The sequence below is a fragment of the Anguilla rostrata genome, chromosome 1, assembly GCF_018555375.3.
Source record: "Anguilla rostrata isolate EN2019 chromosome 1, ASM1855537v3, whole genome shotgun sequence".
NCBI classification, from domain to species: Eukaryota; Metazoa; Chordata; class Actinopteri; order Anguilliformes; family Anguillidae; genus Anguilla; species Anguilla rostrata.
The window spans coordinates 70,012,280-70,034,779 of record NC_057933.1 but is presented as its reverse complement, the minus strand read 5'-3'; the positions used below and the strand labels follow the sequence as shown (position 1 = coordinate 70,034,779).

At 49.9% G+C, this 22,500-nt stretch overlaps 2 protein-coding genes across 11 annotated transcripts in view; both read right to left on the bottom strand.

The window, feature by feature from the left end:
* LOC135233266 (CUGBP Elav-like family member 3) overlaps positions 1-9,142 on the bottom strand; it is a 29,832-nt gene extending 20,690 nt beyond the window's left edge. For 3 of the 10 annotated variants that reach the window (XR_010323799.1, XR_010323800.1, XM_064296640.1), the window contains exons 1-3: positions 8,299-9,142; positions 7,650-7,876; positions 2,536-2,618 (exon numbers count right to left, since the gene is read on the bottom strand). Coding sequence is in view for 7 of the 10 variants with exons in the window: in XM_064296640.1 (XP_064152710.1) it covers positions 2,536-2,618; positions 7,650-7,794 (228 nt within the window). In the remaining 3 variants the exon portion in view is untranslated. Of the gene's footprint in view, positions 1-2,535; positions 2,619-3,374; positions 3,430-7,649; positions 7,877-8,298 lie in introns of those variants that run through there. The other 7 variants (XM_064296657.1, XM_064296649.1, XM_064296676.1 and 4 more) reach the window with 4 other exon arrangements.
* Positions 9,143-11,349: 2,207 nt separating this feature from the next.
* Positions 11,350-22,500, bottom strand: part of adamtsl4 (ADAMTS-like 4) — a 27,060-nt gene continuing 15,909 nt past the window's right edge. Inside the window, exons 8-17 of the mRNA XM_064296610.1 lie at positions 21,819-22,006; positions 21,228-21,351; positions 20,679-20,897; positions 20,149-20,278; positions 17,910-18,114; positions 16,948-17,121; positions 16,510-16,689; positions 15,827-16,006; positions 15,536-15,683; positions 11,350-14,993 (exon numbers count right to left, since the gene is read on the bottom strand). Coding sequence (XP_064152680.1) covers positions 14,863-14,993; positions 15,536-15,683; positions 15,827-16,006; positions 16,510-16,689; positions 16,948-17,121; positions 17,910-18,114; positions 20,149-20,278; positions 20,679-20,897; positions 21,228-21,351; positions 21,819-22,006 — 1,679 coding nt within the window. The 3' untranslated portion in view covers positions 11,350-14,862. The remainder of the gene's footprint in view (positions 14,994-15,535; positions 15,684-15,826; positions 16,007-16,509; positions 16,690-16,947; positions 17,122-17,909; positions 18,115-20,148; positions 20,279-20,678; positions 20,898-21,227; positions 21,352-21,818; positions 22,007-22,500) is intronic.

The following is a 22,500-nucleotide window of genomic DNA, read 5'->3' as shown; positions in this document are numbered from 1 at the left end:
AATTGAAATTGAATTGAGAGAGAGATTGGGGGAGATAAAGAGAAAGAGATAGAGAGGAGGAGGGGGTGGGGGGTGGGGTGGGGTGGGAGCAATGCACAGAGCCAGTTGTTTACTTGGCTTTTCAATTTTTTTTGTGGTTATTGTGCCCACCACAATCTCTATCTCTTTTTCCCCCTTTCTCTCTCTCTCTCTCTCTCTCTCTCTCTCTCTCTCTCTTCCTCTCCCGCTCATGCTCTTTCAGCTGAAATTAAACACACGACCAAGCGGCGAACAGATAAGACCATCTGTTCACCTCTTGCTCCTCTCTCTCCTCTCTCTCTCTCTCTCTCTCACTATCTGTTCTCACTCATCTACTGGGTCGCCTCTCTCTCCTCTCTCTCGCTCTCACTCTCCTCTGTCGCACTCTTCCCTCGTCTCTCCTCAGTCGATCAAAGCTGATCAGAGTAATTAACCCCGGTCCGGTCGCACGCCCACGCCGCCGGACGAGCCCGGAGTCCAGACTGCGACGGCCCGGCCCGATGAGTGACAGCGACGGCGTCCCCCCCTCCCCCCCCATTCGGGTCCGCTGTGTTTATGACTGCCTAATGCAGCCGTAATTGGTTCCAGGAGACGGTAATTGAGCCCATCGTTGCGGCGGGGGGGACTCGACGCACCCGCCGCGTTTTCGCCGCCGTTAATTAGAAGCGACCCCGGCACGTCCCGTTCCCTCACCTCAAACCCCAACGCCGGGGGGGGGCGAGGCGCGGCTATGACAACGGGCCTGAGAAACTAATCACACGGGCTTTACAAGCACAGAGAAAGAGAGGAGGGGGGAGGGGGGAGGGTGGGGGGGGGAGGGAGACGGGACGGTCAGGGGGTTAGCTAATCAAGTGGCTGGGAAATTAGAATTGGAGGAAGGGGGAAAGAAGGCACAAGACTGAAGGAGAGGGTGTACGAAATAAAGAGGATCTGAAATGAGAATCTGCAGGGGGGGCAGGGGGTCGGAGAACGGGGGGCAGTTTACAGAGGGCCTTGGAAATTACATTTTGATGAGGAGGAGGGGGGGGGCACGAGGCGGAAAGGGCTAATGAGACAGAGGGTTATGGGATACGTAATAAAGCACTTGTGAAATTGGAATCTCAGGAAAGGCTGAGAGGGGTCGAGTGGTAGAATAACTAATGAGTGCAAATGAGACAAAATTCTGATTTCAATGGGAATGAAGAGAGAAATGAAGGGAGACACGGCTAGGGAGAGGAGAGACAGAGGAAGCAGAGAGGGGAGGAGAGGAGGGACTGAAAGGACAAAGTACAGAAACGGAGAGACGGAACAAGAGAGATGGAGGCAAATAAAAAAAACCAACAGGCTGATTGTCCAGGAAAAAGTCACAGACTTGTGTCAGGCTATTAATGGGATTAATGTGCAAATGAAAAGCCCTGGCTAGCCTGCCTCCCTGCGCCACACATCCCTGCCCCATCCTGGCTAGCTTTCTCTCCCTCCAGTGCAGCTCTCTTAGAAATGCTTTGTCCTTCAGGTCAGCAGCGCTAATAAAGAACGGGCGGGAGAGAAAGGCAGAGGCAGACAGAAAAGGTGAAAGGGTGACAAAGAGAGCGAAACGGGGCCAGACAGACGGACAGAGAAGACGACAGGCAGACCGACGGAGACTCCGCATCCCTGTCCACACGAGTGTGTTAATTACTGCACCTTGCCGGTCTGCGTAATGTAATGTGTACGGTATGGGAAAGCGCGTAGCGTCCGCGTATTTCGCAATCGGCCAGTCTGTCCTCTTCCTCTGTTCTGAGGCACATTTTGAGAAAGGCTTGGCAGGGCTTCCGCCTGGCCTTGCCAACAGCGCTGGCTGCGACTATCATCTGAAGTGGAGGTCAGACAGAAGAGAGGGGGGGTTAGGGGGGGGGTTAGGGAGTACAGTCAGAGCAGGGCGGGTACGCCGCGGACGCTGGCGGTGGCGCAGCCGCCAGAGCGGAGTGATAGATGGCGGTAGTAAAGCCGAGCGAAGCCGAGCCGCGACGGACCCGCCGCAGTGCGAGAGAGCCCGCATGGCCGCACACACACGCGCCGCACACACACGCCGCACACGCGCGCCGCACACACACAGGCCGCACACACACGCCGCACACACACACGCCGCACACACACGCCGCACACACACAGGCCGCACACACACACGCCGCACACACGCCGCGCACACACACGCCGCACACACACGCCGCACACACACAGGCCGCACACACACACGCCGCACACACGCGCGCCCACACACACCACGCCGCACACACACACGCCGCACACACACTGCCGCACACACACGCCGCACACACACACGCCGCACACACACAGGCCGCACACACACGCCGCACACACGCGCGCGCCACACACACACGCTGCACACGCGGAGGACCGGCGGGGCGGAACATCGTGCTCCCTTTCCCTCTCTCTCTCTCTCTCTCTCTCTCTCTCTCTCCCTCCCCCTCAGAACGCGCCGCGGTGAACCCGCTCACACCGCGCTGGGTGTTATTAGCGTCCGGCGAGCACACTCACCCCCGGGAGGGTCTTCTGCTCGTGCAGGGCACTCTGGGCTTTGAGGGCAGACTCCCGCGCACAGTACGTCAGGAAGGCACATCCTGCGGGGCAGAGAGAGGCAGACTCAAAACAAACATACTATGCACTGCAAGAACACACTACATACTCATTTTACTCAGTAATACACTAAGTACGAATAGCACACGGTTTCAAAAACAGACTCATTCTGTCACACTAGAGAGGCAATGCACCGTTCTGGCTTCTTCAGAACCCAAGCGGAAGGACACACAGACGGTCAGCCAGCCGCACAGACACAGGCACAGTGCAGAGGCAGAACATTCATGCAGTGGTTCGGCCGAACACAGACACAGGAACATCATGAGCTTTCACTTTCAGTCACATTCACTCTCCCTCCATTACTGTCATCACCAGTTAAAAATGTATGTCTTAAAAAGTATCAGTCATCAAATATGTTTATACTACTATTTCTATGGCTACTTCTAAAAGACATAAGTACCTTGACAATGATAACCATGAGAACGCTATGTAATCTAATACAGTACAACACGGCACAACACTTTTCAGTTTGGCACAGCACAGAGTAGTACGATACTCAATTCACAACACTGCAGTGTAACAGAGTAAGATACACTATAGAAGACAGTATAGCCAGGTGGACATGTACAGTACAGTTTGGTACAGTGCAACAGTGCATCTCGACTCCAGTGCCAAAAGACAAAACAGCTGAAGAAGAGAGGAACACACTGTACACATCTCTCTCTCTCTCTCTCTCGCTCTCTTGTTCTCATGCTCTCTCTCTCTCACTCTCTTTCTCTCGCTCTCTCTCTCTGCTGTACCTGTGTGAGTAGGGAGAGGAGCTCACGATCGCTGTTCCTACACCTGTCACAACCACTAAGACAACAGGTAGGAGTTAATGTACAAGGATCTTATGCTGTGTACGTGTATAATAAAATATCCCAGTTTCATATTTATATCAACAAATCAACACAGCTCTGAAGCACAATCTAAAAAAAACACCTGTCCACACAAATCAGAAAAGTGTCCACAGAAACCTCTCCCAGAATGTAAAAGGCAAATACAGCACGGCCCGGTGGGTAAATACAGCACGGCCCGGACCGGTGGGTGAACACAGCACAGCCCGGTGGGTAAATACAGCACAGCCCGGTGGGTGAATACAGCACGGCCCGAGGGGTAAATATAGCACGGCCCGGCCCGGTGGGTAAATACAGCCCGGCCCGGCAGGTAAATACAGCACAGCCCAGCGGGTAAATACAGCAAGGCCTGGCCCGGGGGGTAAATAGAGCACAGCCCGGTGGGTAAATACAGCACAGCCCAGCGATTAAATACAGCACGGCCCGGTGGGTAAATACAGCACAGCCCAGCTGGTAAATACAGCACAGCCCAGCGGGTAAATACAGCACAGCCCAGCGATTAAATACAGCACGGCCCGGCGGGTGAATACAGCACAGCCCGGTGGGTAAATACAGCACGGGCCAGCGGGTAAATACAGCACGGCCCGGTGGGTAAATACAGCACGGCCCAGCGGGTAAATACAGCACAGCCCGGTGGGTAAATACAGCACAGCCCAGCGATTAAATACAGCACGGCCCGACGGGTAAATATAGCACGGCCCGGCGAGTAAATACAGCACGGGCCAGCGATTAAATACAGCACGGCCCGGTGAGTAAATAGAGCACGGCCCGGCGAGTAAATACAGCACGGCCCAGCGATTAAATACAGCACGGCCCGACGGGTAAATACAGCACAGCCCAGCGATTAAATACAGCACGGCCCAGCGATTAAATACAGCACGGCCCGGCGGGTAAATACAGCACGGCCCGGCGAGTAAATACAGCACGGCCCAGCGAGTAAATACAGCACGGCCCAGCGATTAAATACAGCACGGCCCGGTGAGTAAATACAGCACGGCCCGGCGGGTAAATACAGCACGGCCCAGCGATTAAATACAGCACGGCCCAGGGGGTAAATACAGCACAGCCCGGTGGGTGAATACAGCACAGCCCAGTGGGTGAATGCAGCACAGCCCGGTGGGTAAATACAGCACGGGCCAGCGGGTAAATACAGCACGGCCCGGTGGGTAAATACAGCATGGCCTGGCGGGTAAATACAGCACGGCCCAGCGGGTAAATACAGCACAGCCCCGGCGGGTGAATACAGCACAGCCCGGCGGGTGAATACAGCACAGCCCGGCGGGTAAATACAGCACGGCCCGGTGGGTAAATACAGCATGGCCCGGCGGGTAAATACAGTACGGCCCAGCGGGTAAATACAGCACAGCCCGGTGGGTAAATACAGCACAGCCCAGCGATTAAATACAGCACGGCCCGGCGAGTAAATACAGCACGGCCCGGCGGGTAAATACAGCACAGCCCGGCCCAGGGGGTAAATACAGCACAGCCCTGCGGGTAAATACAGCACGGCCGGCCCAGGGGGTAAATACAGCACAGCCCGGCGGGTGAATACAACACGGCCCGGCCCAGGGGGTAAATACAGCACAGCCCAGCGGGTAAATACAGCACGACCCGACCCAGGAGGTAAATACAGCACAGCCCGGCGGGTGAATACAGCACGGCCCGGCCCAGGGGGTAAATACAGCACGGCCCGGCCCAGGGGGTAAATACAGCATGGCCCGGCGGGTAAATACAGTACGGCCCAGCGGGTAAATACAGCACAGCCCGGTGGGTAAATACAGCACAGCCCAGCGATTAAATACAGCACGGCCCGGCGAGTAAATACAGCACGGCCCGGCGGGTAAATACAGCACAGCCCGGCCCAGGGGGTAAATACAGCACAGCCCTGCGGGTAAATACAGCACGGCCCGGCCCAGGGGGTAAATACAGCACAGCCCGGCGGGTGAATACAACACGGCCCGGCCCAGGGGGTAAATACAGCACAGCCCAGCGGGTAAATACAGCACGACTCGACCCAGGAGGTAAATACAGCACAGCCCGGCGGGTGAATACAGCACGGCCCGGCCCAGGGGGTAAATACAGCACGGCCCGGCCCAGGGGGTAAATACAGCACAGCCCGGCCCAGGGGGTAAATACAGCACAGCCCGGCGGGTGAATACAGCACAGCCCGGCGGGTAAATACAGCACGACTCGCCGGTTCAATCCAGTGCGCCTGGCAGTTCTGTGCTTCTCTGACACCATTGCCGCGCTGCGAACAAGAGCACACCGTGTAGACCGTCACGCAACACGTCAAATCAAACCTCCGCAGGCAATGGCAGCGAGGACCGTCTCCCCCGACTGCTGCCGCTCCAGAGCCCGCATACGGGCAGGAGCTGCAACGTCTCCCCCTGCAACACTTCACTATCACCCCATTTATCTGATAATAAGACGCCCAGGAGGATTACGCAGGAAGATTTACAGCGCGTGTTAAAAGTTTTGCATTTAATTAAAGAATCGCGACTCAAGGGTGCAACAACAGCCAGTCCGCCTTCACGCTACTACACTTCAAATCTAAAGAGCCAGTTTCAGTTTTCTTACCTGTATTTACTTGCTATGTGCACCATAGACCATTATGATAACACACACACACAGACACACACACACACACACACACACAAATCCAAGAAATGACAACAAATGATGATTCATTTTAAGAAAACAGATTCAATTTCTTCCTTTTCTGAGATGAATGCAACGACCCCCAGCAAGTACACTCGCTCCGCGGATGAGTAAGGCTGGGGGGGAATGCTGTGTGCTTTGTGCAATGGCAATAAGCAGCATTCAAAGCCATCCCGGAGGACACAGCCGCACATGTGCACGGCTGCCCATCCCGTGGCACTCTCCTCTGCATTATGAACCGCATGCGTTCATGGGGAGGGCTTATCCGTGTGCGTCTCGCACAAAGGATCCTCCAACGCTGAGGATAAGAGATTGCTCCTGCTCCAGAGCACCTCCAAGGCTTACTGCTCCATTATACTGATTGAAACACCTGCAACTCGATGTGTCCGACCTCAGGTAGACACGCATCTTTATCACCAAACACAGCGCACAAAAAGGAAGAGTTAGAGAGAACACATAAGTCCTGGGTATGTTTTCAGGGCTGCCACCCAGGGTGGGTGCAATATCTCCCTATTTCACCAAGTTCCGGGACTCTGACTCTGACTCTGTTGAACAGCAGGTGATAAAAATACAGTTTTGACACTTGCATATACTATAGGTGTCTGTCCTCCAAAATGGAACGCTCTCAAGTTTGGCTCTGGGCTGTCATACTGTATCCTATCTGTAACAGGAGCATGGTGTGCAGGAGATCTATGTGGATAGTGGTGTGTCCGTTTTCTGTCTCAAATGCAGATCGTGACCTGTGGAGCATGAAGGGCCGTCTCAGCATCCTCGGTGTGTACTGTCTGCGGGGGCCCTCCCTCCCACATGATCAGATTCACGAGAGGTCAAAGGAGAAAGACATTGATGGAGAGAGAGAGAGAGCCCGTGCATTCAGGAGATATCAGAAATGCTAAAACCATGCTGAAAACTAAGTATGTTTATACGTGTGTGTGTCTGTGTGTGAGAGAGAGCTTGAGGGATTAAGAGAATACTGTTTGAAATTCCCATGTTTGTAGGACAATTGTTAATACATGCCTCTTTCTTTCAGTCTCTATCCATCCCATGCTTTCTTTTCCTATTTCATTCTTAAAGAGGATATTTAACATCTTTTGATAGTATTGGCAATGATTTGTTCTGATCCAGAGCAGCCAGTCCTGTACACAGCCCACGTGAACGCAGGCAATCCTACCCAGACTGTCATGCTATGTTCCAAATTGTACAACAGTTAAAAAAAGGTCTCTTTTAATATATACCTCACGATGCTCTGGCAAACAGTTACTCTTACTCTGTTGTTATAATTCTTACTCGATAAAACCATAATACAAACACAGACTACCCGACACGCACGCACACATTTAATACTACAAGCAACCCTACACGTCCACAATGATTCATATGCGTATGTATCATAACCTTTAGATACACTGTTTACTTGTTCCTGGTGTGCGTCCGTCAGTCTGCGTGCGTTGGTCTCTGCCGATATTTACGTTATATGTGCTTGGCTGTGTAGAAGATCTAAGTGGATAGCGGTTCTGTTACCTTTGTGCATCCCGGTATATTTGTCCTTTATCACCGTCAGCTCATAGATCTTCCCGAACTGCTCGAAGATGGGTTTCAGGTCCTTTTCTTCCAGATTCCGAGGAATCTGGCCGATAAACAGTTTAATAGCGTCGGCCTCCTTCATTGAGACGGTGCGGGGAGAGCGACCGACGCGCCCCGGGGATCGACACTAGACCGCTGCGCGGGGAGTGAGGAGGACTCGGGGACTGCGGGGGAGGATGGAGAGCGAGAGGGGAAAAGCCAGATATTTTAATCAGGCAGTGGAGGTAGGCACAATGTACAACGAGAGGAAATGGGGGCAACCCAAAGGATGAGGAGGAATAGGGGAGTGACAAAAACGTATGGCAATGTTTTATTTGTACCCTAATGTACTTAAACGATTTCATAAAAATAAAAAAATTAAACGATCTAAAATATGTTTAATATGTTATAATAATAGACTTCAATAATGTGACAACGTTACGGGTGAAAACGAAAGGCTCGAATATTTTCAACAGATAAGAATAAAGCGATGACACGAGTGCCACTAATAATAACAACAATTATGCAAACATGAATGACCAATTCATAAACAAGTTGATTATTAACATATAGCATTATTAAATCAAATACAATCATAATGCATTACCTTCTAGTTACGATATTCTTCAGTGCCCTTCTTCAACCGAAAATGATTCATGCAAACCAACAGTAACAGTGTTTCTGTAGGTTTCCTTTGTTTAACCAGCTGTAGGTGTAGAGGGACCGTAGCCTATGTCAATGTATGGCGCTTCTCTTTGTCCGGTTAGGTTAACGTTGTAACTACATACATATGTAGAAATGTTACGTGCGAAGGATCACATAGGCTAATACCAGAACCAACCTGGACAAATTTCAGAAGAAAATTGCAAATATGTATATGTCCCAAACCCACTATTTGGCGTAGCTTATCTATTTTCTTTGTTTTTCCTTTATTTGTCGTTCCTTCTGTATGTTTCTCCAATTCTTCAGTCGAGGTCCTTCTACCCTTTGTGCTTCCTACTCCCAGTTTAAATCGGTTATAAACGGTGGGCTCCAGTTAATTTTTTTCTTGGCAAGAGATCACTCGAGCCCGATAAAAAATCGTGTAACCGGCTCTCCTCTTCTTCGGGATGTGTCTGTCACTCTTCTCAGTCGTGCCTTTCTCTCGTAAATTTCCTCGGTTACTCTTTCCCTCCTACAGATACTGTTGATTCAACTTGATTTTCTACATTAAATATTTGCGTGACACAGTGTCACTGTGGCTTACTATTGTTATCGCGTCTCAACAATATTTTTGTTGTTTTCTTCAGTTTAGTTGTTCTTTACTTTAGAGTAATTAATAACCTAAATTATTATTATTGTAGTAAGCACTGTTATCGTTTATTTTCTCCCGCGCGACCCTCTTTTTCAATCCTCCGTTTTTGACGTCGGCTGCCGGTGTCTCCCTCTCTGTATCTATTCCGTCCTCTCCTTTGAGCTCTGACAGGCTGTGATGTAACAGGCAGGAATCGTCAGCAACTTACCTTCGTAAAGCTCCCCGAAACAAATATTTACTTTTACTGCTTTTGCATTTGGAAACTGCATGATAAAACCATGGGGTTGTACCGAATTACAATCAATGTGATTATTCGTACTCTTTTTAAATATTAAAGTTTATTTAAATGTACATGTAGTGAATTAGAGCGGTTAAAATTGACGTTGGTCTTCGAGTAAGGCTTGCTGTAACGGCTGTTGAACTAGACCTGCGTTAAAATGTTTTTGTCAGTAGCGGATTCTTTAATCAACATTCCCCTTGAAGGGATTGGGTCGATACCGTGTGTTTGAATCCGATAGTGTAAAATTAAGACGTTTTTCGTTTTCGAAGAGCTGAGAATACTACGACACAGTGCCTGACATTCTGGCCCGCAGAGCCGCCTATTGTTCTCGCCGCGAGCTCTGACCGTGGTGCTGAAAGCTGTACATACATAGTACGTACACATGCGCTACATCACGACTGTTGCCACACAGGGTGCTGACTTTCAAATAAAAGGCCACACATACTGCTTTGCTTAGTTAATGAAAATATAGCTATAGTGTGTATGCACTACCTCCACAACCCCGCCCAAACACGCACGCACGCACGCACACACACAGCCATTACACGAGAAAATCATTCCATGAGCAAACACAATGTCAAGTTAACAAACATCAAACGTCCTCATGCTACACTTGTTACAGGTTTCTCTTTTGTGGGAAATGTATGGGGTAAATAAAGTGTAAAATAACGAGCCTTGCTGCATATCATTTCCTTAAATTAGTATTTTGTCCTTAACAATGTGGTACAATCTCTTTCCACAGTTAAGCCAGTGTGCGCTGCGAATTCCCCGAAGAATCCCTCTATCAGTTTGATATTATTTTGTCCACGGTGCCGAAACTCATTTGAGTTGCTCTTTAAATTATTGCAGGCCTGCTGTTTCATATTTTCAGATCTCATGTCCCTCTCTCCGTTTTTCGCACTACGTACTCTCGATGTTCACAGTAATTTGCCTTGAAAGGTCACCATCTGCCTCCCACAGTCAATGCTCTATCACCCCTCCCCCTAACCCCTGCACAGAAGCACGTAACACACGCGCCCATACGTGCGGGCACGCTCGCGATGTTACTACCAGATTGCTTGCTGTCGTGCGCATTGGAACTGGAAGAACTCACAACACCTCACGATCGTCTGAGTCAACAGGGGTTCTAATCTCCAAGTTATTTTCAGCTGCTAGATTTTCCAGTTGAAATAACAGCATTGCTGCAAGACAGCGACCCCTCGCGATAAAACCGGGGATTACTGCTATCATTCAGCTGACTGAAGTAGGCCTACGTATAATTCGTAATGCCCGGTTAAAACATGACTATAATTCACAATTATGTCAAAGCTGATGATAAAAACCTTGGTGTTCTTTATTTCTTAAAATGCAACTTTTGAAAAACATACTTGAGATTTCCCAGTACTGCAACTGTAATTTAAGAAACATTTTGAAAAAAGAATCTCTTGTTTCAGTTGCAAGTACACAGTCATACAGGCATTGATGTCTTCAGGATTAGAACATTGTAATATTCACCGTTTGTGTCTAAATAGTCATGCTTTATTTCAGACTTTATTTACACTGTCACTTGAAACTGTCAAACTTTACATCAGAATAAAAGGAGGAACATGTTACTATGATCTTAGTCTCATTGCAGTCGTTACGTGTTACTTTTAGAATAGATTTTTTAAATGTTAAAAAAGCACTGTATAACTTAGCTCCCGAGCACTCCAATCTCCAAATTAGAGACTCCTTACGCAAGAACCTATTGCCTCAGGTCTTAAAACAAAGGAATTATTTATGACCCATTTAATAACAAAATGTGACCAAACGTAACTTTAGTTCCTGTTTCATCACCTGCATTGGCCTGACACTAGCTTTACTCTTCTGTATTGTTTTAACATCTTAATTTAACAGGCTTATCAAATTTTAATCAACTATATTATTATTATAATTGTAATTATAATAATAATAATTATTATTATATTATAATGCCTTTTCCTCTTCTCTCATTCTGTGTGTTCTCCTATTTGGAAAGTGTGTTGAACATCATGGATGAAGCACAATTTTTAAATTAAATTTGCTGTTTATAACTTACATTATGATAAAACAAAAGCATGGAAACATTCCACTCTCCATTTTTTATTCACATTTTAATTTTTATTTCAAATGAAGCACCGTGATAGCATTTTCCATACAGTTAACTATGCCTTTTACAAATAAAAATAAAAATAAAAAATCCACAAGATTGTTCATAATGAAAAAAAAACTCTTATCTTAAAATTTTTCCAAAATAGTAACATGTGTATTTTGCTAGAGCTCCTTTGAAGAAAAAATAAATTACTTGATATTTTTATAACAGATAAATTACTATCCTTTTCATTTTTATTATAAAAGTTTTGTTTCTACTAAAAGCACAAAAACTCAAGACATTTAGGCACACAAAATGTTCATGCACACACGCATACGCACACACACACACACACACACACACACACATACATACTTGCGCATGCACACACGCACACACACACACACACACAGACACACTCACAATCACGCACACACACAGGCAGAGACACGTGCAAGGAATCAGAAGCAAGGAATCAACTTAAAAAGAAACTTCAATCAATTACCATATCCCCCCCCCCCCCCCTTTTGTAGCTTAATTGGACAACAAAATACAATATGACTTATACTGGTCGATAAATAGCCAGAGCTATACAGGTTAGAGAGGTCAGTTACAACCTTGTGTGAATTCAGCCTTTCCTGTTTGTTTGCTGTGTGTGTGTGTGTGTGTGTGTGTGTGTGTGCGTGTTTGTGTGAATGCACAATTACATACAACAGTATACATTTTTTTGTTTGTAGCCTCTCTTAAGATTCTCATTTGTGGAATGTTATTTGATAAGATTGTTAGCTTTTATGCCATACATGTACAATATTTTATGAAAGGTTGCTTTGGTGTGTTCCATTTTTGAGTAAGCTATTGCATATTTTATTACAGATTTTTTAAAGTTTGGCTGCTGCATAATTCATATCTATATCCAGCAGAGATACATTATGATGCTGAAAGGTCCTCTCTTATCAAAAACACATACAGTAATATATTATAACGTACTATTAAAATATAGGTACTTTGTGCTATATATGAACTCTTATATAACAGCCTTTACATATCAATACAGCATTAATACATATTGAAATAAAGGATATAATATAATGTCTGCAATACAATTATTTAAGAAAACATAATTATAAAAATATGTAATACGGTCAAATAAATATATATAACAGTCAGTCTTATAAGTGTGTGTGAGTGCATTTGGATGTGTGTGCATATATGTATGTATGTATGTGTATGTTGTTGTGTGTGCACGCATGTGTAAAAGAACAAAAATGACAGGAACATCTACACATAATATGAATAAACAACATTCATCATAGTAGTAAAAACAGGCATATGGGCATTACTGGAAAATACTGTATGAACTAGGAAGCTTCCTTTTTGCAGCATTTTGGCCCTTCAATACTTGCTTCTATTTGCAATGTTAACAGAAAATCACAGATTGGAATGAAAGCAGGTACACAGACCAAGTGACAGTGAGAAAAGGACAGTAGAAATGATGTGATGTGTACTTTATCACCAGACAACGGTGCACAAAAAGCTTTCACTCTCGTGCATTTTTTGAAACCACTACTACAACATCTTGACAAAGACGAACGCATTTAGACAGACAGCCTGTACTTCTGCAAAGAGACCAGGCGAGCCAGCCTGCCGATAACAAGATGCCCAAGTCATGAATAACTGAACGTGCAGAACCGATGGCAGGTGTCTGAACACATGCAGATACTGCGCGACACGCGTGGGGCAGCGTGGCGTATGCCTGCCTGAAAGTGTGACTGCGTTTCTCTGTGGTCCAGGTTTGTGAGCATGTGCCAGTATTGTGGCATCATGTCTGCATCTCCTAGGAGTTAAACCAGTGTGCAGATGCAGGGTCCACTGTCTACCGTGCAATTATGAGATAATCTCAGTGCTGGAATCGATCTAATCAATCGAATCGAATCGAATCGAATCAAATCGAATCGAATCGAATCGAATCAAATCAAATCGAATCGAATCGAATCGAATCAAATCAATCGTGCTTTCTCTCATTTCTCATTTCAAATCGTATTTTGAAGCAATCCCTGGTGTATCCCATTTGGCAGGTCACTCAAAGTCAACTATCATCACCCTGTGTCACAAATGCAAATCTTGCAGGAAAATGAGTTTTGCTCTCAAATGAAAAAAAAAAAAAGAAATAAAGATGTATAGTATACTTGTTTCATGGAACAATTTTGTGCAAGGATGTATTATTCTTCTGTTTTTTTTAATTCTTCTGACAACTGGTTCACTGGTTCACAGAAAAACTACGCTAAGCTATCTCTTTCAATACTGTCCATTAGAAAGCTACTGAATAGGCTATGCTTAAGGTTTGTTATACTGAAGTATTAAAGATGATGTTGTGTCATGCTGAGGACAGTTTGAAGTGCTTACATCTTTCTAAATTCCTGTATCAGTTAAAGCTACTTACTTCAGTCGTTCTCTGCTATCTGTCCTGGATCTCATCCCAGCAGCGTTGGATATGTGTGTGATTACTATACAAGTATATTCGTATAAGCATATTCTTTTTCGACAAAGTGCTAAATTCTTCAGTTCCTCGTGGTTGCTGAACTAAATAATGCACACCATTTCAAATGGCATGCAGTTTCTGAACCAAAATAAAATGTGAACATTATTTTGGTGGGAAAAACAAGCTGATGCAATATGTGAGAAAGGCGTGGTGGGCCTCAGTGTTCCATTTTCGCTCCCTTCCAGAGGAGAAAATTTAAGGGATTTGGGGACATGATCATTACAATGTTTTTTTTTTTATATTTCATGAGGTTTCATGTCCCAGTTTGGCTATCAAATGCCACAGTTGGCATCTCTGTCATCATTTCCTGTTCTCTGAATCCGCTTGTAAACTACAATTTCACAATCAAAACTTTTTTTTGTTAATAAAACACACCGAATATTATATGTTGCTCTCCTTTGGCTCAATTTAGGCTGGTTACAATACATCTGAGTCTGTGTCCAGATGTTCAGATGTTCGTGGAGAGATCAATTTAAGAGTATTAAACCGATTTGCCAACTGTTCTGAAAGGCAATATATTTTGTCATGCAGGACTTCCTGTACGTATCCTGATGAAAGCATGTTATAACAGGTAACAGGTGTTTCCTTGTCTTGAGTTTCTCCAAAAAAGTTTGGCATGATCATATTTGTACTTTTGGTACTCTAATATTTCTTTGCTTTTTTTGGCATTGCTTCATCATGTCTCTACCATGCTCTAATTGCTATAAGTATAATTTGCTGGCAAGCAGTCATGACATGATATTACACATGATAAAACTTTTTTTTGGAATACATCCTGTTGAAAATATGAACAGTATGTTTTCACCGAGGTGCCCACGGTACGTGATGTCACAGCATACCGGCTGGTTGAATGCGCTGTGTGCGTCGGTGGCAGTGCTCTCGTCCCCCTCTCCTCGCCCCCGCTCCTCTCCCCCTCACCGGGCCTGTCCCGCTGCAGACGGGGCGCGCAGGGGCGTCCCTGCGCCTCGCTCAGTGCCTCCTGGCCCTCTGCGCGCTGTGAGTGCAGGACGCGCAGCAGGCCGTTTTGTAAAAGGAGTACACGCACAGCCGCGCCTGCGCCACTTTGGCACAGTTGGGCCGCTTGTCTCTGCAGTTCTCATCTGTGGAGCGGGAGGGAGAATCAGAGAGCGCAGGGATTAAAATGGAGGCAGACACACACACACACACGCACACACACACAATCACAAACACACTGACACCCACACAAACACACACACACATGCACGCACACACACACACACGTGCACGCACACGCAATCACAAACACACACTGACACCCACACAAACACACACACACATGCACACATACACACAATCACAAACACACACACGCACTCTCTCACACACACACACACACACATACAGACGTGCACACACACACACAATCACAAACACTCACTGTCACCCACACGAACACACGCATACATACACACACACGCACACACGTGCATACACACGTGCACACACAAACACACACATACACGCAGACACACACACTCTCTCACACACACACACACACAAACACACGTGCGCACACATACACGTGAGCACACACACACATGCACGCACACACACACACACATACATACTTGCGCATGCACACACGCACACACACACGCACACGCACACACACACTGGTTACCTGGGACATGGGGGCTGCATGGTATAATGTTACAAGTCTGCTCCTTCTCTGGTTTGTCGATGAGGTCACAGTCTGCGCTGTACTGATTGTCTGCTGTGAGACACCGTACCTCCCTGGCCTGAAGCCCCTTCCCACACGAGCGAGAGCACTGCACAGAGAAGGCAGGAAACGAGCACAAAGTTATAAAACCTCTACGGTGACCCGATGGAGAGCAGTACAAACACAGACTGTCCGCTCTCTCTCCCCCTCTCTCTCCTCCCTGCGGGGCTGTGTCGCCCGTCCCTCTCTCACCGCAGTCCAGTCGGTGGTGAACCACTGCGGGCTGCACGGCTCTGTCTCGCAGGTCTGCACGGGGGAAGGCTTTTTCAGGCGCGCGCACCGGTCGGCCGGCGCCACGTTGAAGTCGCTCCCCAGCTTCTGAACGCAGATGATGTCGCGGCGCTGCGTGCCGTTCCCACAGGGGACGCTGCACTGTTAGGGGACGCGAGAGGAGCGGTGTTTAACGCTTCTGTCCGGGACTAACGAGTGAATTTCATCCGCTTTTCTCAAGACCCAAGGTTTTAATGCGCTAATCCCTCTCTCTCACTTTCCTGTCATCCCTCGTTCTCTTGGCTTCCCCTAAAAGTCCTGTCCCCTGCCTCCCGCCTCCTCTCACCCACCCCCTCCTGCCTCTCACCTGCCCCCAGGGGCCAATGCAGCATTCTCCCACCCCCCCTCACCTATCCCCAGGGGCCAGTGTAGCACCCCACACTCCCCACCCCTCACCTATCCCCAGGGGCCAGTGTAGCATTCCCCCCCCTCAGCTGTCCCACGGCCAGTTAGCACCCCCCCTCACATCCCAGGCCGTGAGCCCCCCCCCTCCTCACCTGCCCCAGGGCCCGGTGTAGCACCCCCCCCCCTCACCTGCCCCAGGGCCCGTGTACACCCCCCCCCCCCTCACCTGCCCCAGGGCCAGTGTAGCACCCCCCCCTCACCTGCCCCCAGGGCCCGGTGTACCACAGGTGAATGGCCTCACAGGGCCCTCCATTGCAGGCCTTCATGTCGGCCGGCTTCTCCGCCGCGCAGCCTCCTCCTCCTTCTCCCTCTCTCCCGCCTCCTCTGGTCAGACACACCACCTGCCTCCGCTGGACTCCGGGGCCACACTCAGCCGAGCACTGGGGGGTGGGGGGGGGGGGTTAGGGTTAGCGGAAGCAATCGCTAAATAACTAAACACACACACACACATACACACACTGACATTGATTTAAAAAAATGTTTTAATGAATATGGATATAACAGAAATTTGGAACAGGGTACATATACATGCTTTCTGTTTTTGTGATCTTACGGGCTCTCTGTGAAAGTCAACGGTCTCTGCTTCCACAAAACCCTTAACAATGCTTCATTGCTGCTGTGCGGTAAGCTGTACTCACTATGTGTGACCAGTCCGTGAAGTACCAGTTAGTGACACAGGGCCCCATGTGACAGTCCTCACTGCCTTGTGGGCGGAGCCTGGAATTGCACTCGTGGTCATTCACAACGCTGCCGTGGTTACTGACGCACCGGACATTCCGTGTCCTCTTCCCCACGCCACAATCCACTGAGCACTGAGAGAGAGAGAGAGAGAGAGAGAGAGAGAGAGAGAGAGAGAGAGAGAGAGCGAGAGAGAGAGAGAGAGAGAGAGAGAGAGAGAGAGAGATTTTTTAATTATTAAAACTCCTTTTATTGGGACATTGTTCAAACGCATAAATTACAGGACTTCAAAAAGACAGACCACACAACAAAGAACAAACACAAACAGGCAGAGAGAGAGAGAGAGCATCTGATAAAGTCATTGCCAGGCTCTTTCCTGAATCCTGAGTCCCACAGGCTGCTGATAAAATATGAGGAACAGATGAGGTGGACACGCTCCTACCCCATGAACCAGGTTTAACCCTAACCCACGCTGAGTCTCATCTCCCTCACACAGACACGCATTGCCTCTCATCTCCCTCACACAAACACACACGCACGCACGCACTGTTTGCTATTTTTGGAGAAGTGCAGCAAACCGCAGGACACAATGCACTGGCGTCTTCCTTCCTTAATTACAGGATAAAGGTGGAACTGCCACAGGGAAGAGCAGGAATTACTGAGGGGAGGAAGATCTGCGTGACCTGTTGTGCTGTGGAAATTTTTATTGGTTTGTACCTCGCATATTTTCGCTTTGGGTTGAGTGCTACACGCACGCACACACACACACAGACAGACTCATGCAAATACACGGACACCACCACACACACACACCACACACACGCATGCGTGCACACACACACACACACACACACACACATGCACACATACGCACACACGTGCGTGCGCACACACCCCCCCCCCCCCAGGCACACAGACTCACGGTGCTCCAGTTGGTGCGGATCTCCCAGTGCGAGCACGTGCGGGGGTGGCAGGGCTGGGTGGCGTTGGGGCGGGACAGGAGGGCGCAGCGCTGGGGGTGCACCATGGTGGAGCGGTTCCCGAAACTCTGCCTGCACTGGAGCTGCCTCTGCTGGACCCCCCAGCCGCAGGAGACGCTGCAGTCCGACCACGAGCCCATCTCCCAGCTGCAGGGACAGGACAGCGTCACGCATCCCCGCACCCCAGCCATCACCGCCGCACGCTAACCCAACCCACATCCCCACACCCCACCCATCACCGCTGCACGCTAACCCAACCCACATTACCACACCCCAGCCATCACTGCCGCACACTAACCCAACCCACATTACCACACCCCACCCATCACCGCCGCACGCTAACCAAAAGCACATTACCACACCCCAGCCATCACCGCCGCACGCTAACCAACCACATTACCACACCCCAGCCATCACCGCCGCACGCAACCCAACCCACATTACCACACCCCAGCCATCACCGCCGCACCTAACCCAACCCACATTACCACACCCCAGCCATCACGCCGCACGCTAACCAAAAGCACATTACCACACCCCAGCCATCACCGCCGCACGCCAACCCAACCCACATTACCACACCCCAGCCATCACCGCCGCACACTAACCCAACCCACATTACCACACCCCAGCCATCACCGCCGCACGCTAACCAAAAGCACATTACCACACCCCAGCCATCACCGCCGCACGCTAACCCAACCCACATTACCACACCCTAGCCATCACCGCCGCACGCTAACCCAACCCACATTACCACACCCCAGCCATCACTGCCGCACGCTAACCCAACCCACATTACCACACCCCAGCCATCACTGCCGCACGCTAACCCAACCCACATCACCACACCCCAGCCATCACCGCCGCACGCTAACCAAAAGCACATTACCACACCCCAGCCATCACCGCCGCACGCTAACCCAACCCACATCACCACACCCCAGCCATCACCGCCGCACGCTAACCAAACACATTACCACACCCCAGCCATCACCGCCGCACGCTAACCCAACCCACATCACCACACCCAGCCATCACCGCCGCACGCTAACCAAAGCACATTACCACACCCCACCATCACGCCGCACGCTAACCCAACCCACATTACCACACCCCAGCATCACGCGCACGCTAACCCAACCCACATTACCACACCCAGCCATCACCGCCGCATGCTAACCCAACCCACATTACCACACCCCAGCCATCACTGCCCATGCTAACCCAACCACATTACCACACCCCACCATCACGCCGCACGCTAACCCAACCCACATTACCACACCCCAGCCATCACCGCCGCACGCTAACCCAACCCACATTACCACACCCCACCCATCACCGCCGCACGCTAACCCAACCCACATTACCACACCCCAGCCATCACCGCCGCATGCTAACCCAACCCACATTACCACACCCCAGCCATCACTGCCGCACGCTAACCCAACCCACATTACCACACCCCAGCCATCACTGCCACACACTAACCCAACCCACATTACCACATCCCAGCCATCACTGCCGCACACTAACCAACCACATTACCACACCCCAGCCATCACTGCCGCACGCTAACCAAAAGCACATTACCACACCCCAGCCATCACTGCCGCACGCTAACCCAACCCACATCACCACACCCCAGCCATCACTGCTGCACGCTAACCAAAACCAAATCACAACCACCGCCTGTCCTCACTCAAAACTGAGAAAACGAAACTGACACCTGAACATAAAAAAGTTCTTCATCAATTTGTTTCTTGTTTCCAGCTCTTTCCGCTCACTGTGAGCTGAGTAAACACTGCTCCCCAGAAGCAGCGTCCGTGCCGAGTGTGGATTCAGCACATGTGACAAATTCATTATCTGCTGATTTATTTCTGTCAGCTGGCCGTGCCACAGCTGAGCTGAGCTGTCAGCCGCACTGGCTGCCTGGCAACCGCTCGGCGCTCACAGCGAATGGGAGAGCAGGCGCAGCAGGAAGGAGGGGATCGAGCGTCGGGCCAGAGAGGAATATTTCTGAAGTTACACACTGACACTCAGGGGAGCCGCTGCCAAGACTCCGTCCAGGAATCCAAAAATCCTCCAGTGGACGTCCCCTGCCCTGTCAAAACAAACAGACGCAGGCACGCGCGTGCACAGGCACACGCACAGGCACACGCGCACAGGCACACTTACAAGGGCGGGCAGGGCTGCACGTTGCAGGGCTCTTCCTCTTCAGTAGGCCTCGTGGCCGAGTCGCACTTCCTGTCAAGCACTTCCTGTTCGGTGTGGCGATCGACACAGTAAACCGCCCTGTGCTGGAACCCTGGAGACAGAGAGCACAGCAGTCAGAGGAGCGTCAGAGCGTTCGCACAGTTGCACACGCCAAGGAGGGTGTAGTACCAGCTGTGGCCACAAGGCGGAAACACAGTACAGCCAGTACAGTTCAGTAAAACGCACACAGCCACACCCACACAGAAAATCAGACTAAACGTGAGGGGAGGAGATGGACACAAGGCACAAAAGTGAAACACACATCCTGCACACAAGACATTATGGCTCAGATACTACTGCAACTTAAGCACGCTTTCCAGATTTCACAATATTCGCTACATTTAAAAACATATTCCCCATCCCTACTTTACTGCATTGCATTTATCTTAGTCAGCTACCTGCCCCAGATGAGAAATACTTATTTAGACAGAGCAAAGAGAGAGGCCTTTGACCTTTGCCACAGGAAGCAGAACATTTCGTGAGCTCGCCCCTCCGCCACACGAAGGGCCGCTGGGTGTCGAGGGGCAGGTCGGTGCGCGGGGGGATCCGGGCGTGCCGATTGGGCGCGGGCCCTTGCGGGCGGGGTCGCTCGGGCGACCACCTCCTCTCTGAGGAAGAGGGCGGGGGAGGCGGGAGGGGAAGGGGGTCTTCCACAGCTAACATCAGGGCACCTGGGAGCGAGGGGAACGAGGGCGGGGGGGTGAGAGAACAAGAGATAGAGAGAGAGAGAGAGAGAGAGAGCAAGAGAGCAGGGAACAGGGAGAAACAGAAGACACAGGAGAGGATGATTCAGTGGGCGGAGCCCGGCTCGGAATGATGTAATCATTCCTCCTGATCACATGGAGCCTTCACTCCGTGGCCAGAGACGGTTCAGCTTGACCTCGTTGCCTCATCGCTGCCTGCGTTTCAGCGGAGTCGCATCGTTCTCTGCGTAAACAAGCCTCGTCTGCCCGTCACCGGGCGGCCGACAGAAAAGCTCACGGGGGCGAAGGCAGACTCACTGACGTCTCGGAGAGCGGCCCTTCCTCCGTCTCTTTCTCTCGCTCGCTCCCTCTCCCCCTCGCTCTTCTCCGCCGGTATGTAGAACTCGTAGTCAATCCCCGGGTTCTGTCTGTGATAGATTATCTGCAGAAGACACAGAGAGATAAGGTCACTATCGGCGGAACGATTGGCCCCCAGTTATTTCTCGAAGGGTCTCGCTTCACTTCTGTTCGCCTATTGACTTTCCCCGAAATCCCTGACAGCTAAACCGATTCCCTGAAAAGTACACAAAATAATCGACTAGACGGGCAAGCGCTCGATATGCAGTTCCAACGAGCCAGCAGACAGCAAGATATGCATCTAAGCATTAGAAACAACGGACTGAACTCAAACTATAAATACATCAGCAAGTTACACTGACTACCATCCAGAGAAGCACATTAATTATGCAGCAAACAACCAATGAATGAATAAGTAGATTAATATATTCTGTTAGAGTACCAAATCTGAAACCCAGATTGTGTTGAGAGTGCCAGTGGCAGGACTGCTATTAAATGAACCAGCACACACGTGAGCAGCCAGCAGGCCCTCTGCTAGGGGGAGGTACTCACATAGAGCTGCAGCAGGGTGGTGGTGGGGCCGGGGGCAGTTAATTTCTCCCCCGCCCCCTCTTCCTGCCCCTCCGGACCCACCCATGGGCGGCTGTAGAGGAAGGTGGTGCCCCCCGCCTGGTACTCCCCGGGGGGGTCTACGGCCCAGCGCCCGTTCACCACGGACTGGCCCGTGCCACTGCGTAGAGCTGGGGGGGGGGGGGGGGCGGGTTGTGGGGGGTGCATTGAGGGCGGTAGGGGAGGTGAGGGGCCAGGGGGGGAGGATGGGGCACATTGAGGGCAGGTGGGGGGCCCGGGGGGTTGGGTAGAGGGGCGCATTGAGGGCGGCAGGGAAGGTGGAGGGCCAGGGGAGTGAAAGAGAGGGGGAGGCAGAGGAAGACGAGGGAAAAAGTCAGCAAGCAGAGATTCTGTCAGAGGATTCATGTTTTGCGGCACACACAGAGGGAATTCCATAAGGGAAGCACACTGCAGGCAGAAATACAGCCCCATGAAGACCCTACTGTAGCTCCCTCCGCAGATTCCACAAAAGCTTTACGGGCATTACAGTGTTACCTGTGTTTAGCCAAAGCATTTACAATGCAGTCCAGTGCCAAAGGGAACAATCGGGGAGCAATAAATGCGTTCGGTTAAATTTTTTTGTACTGACTTCAATCCCAACACCCTCCCCCATGTGCCGCGCCCC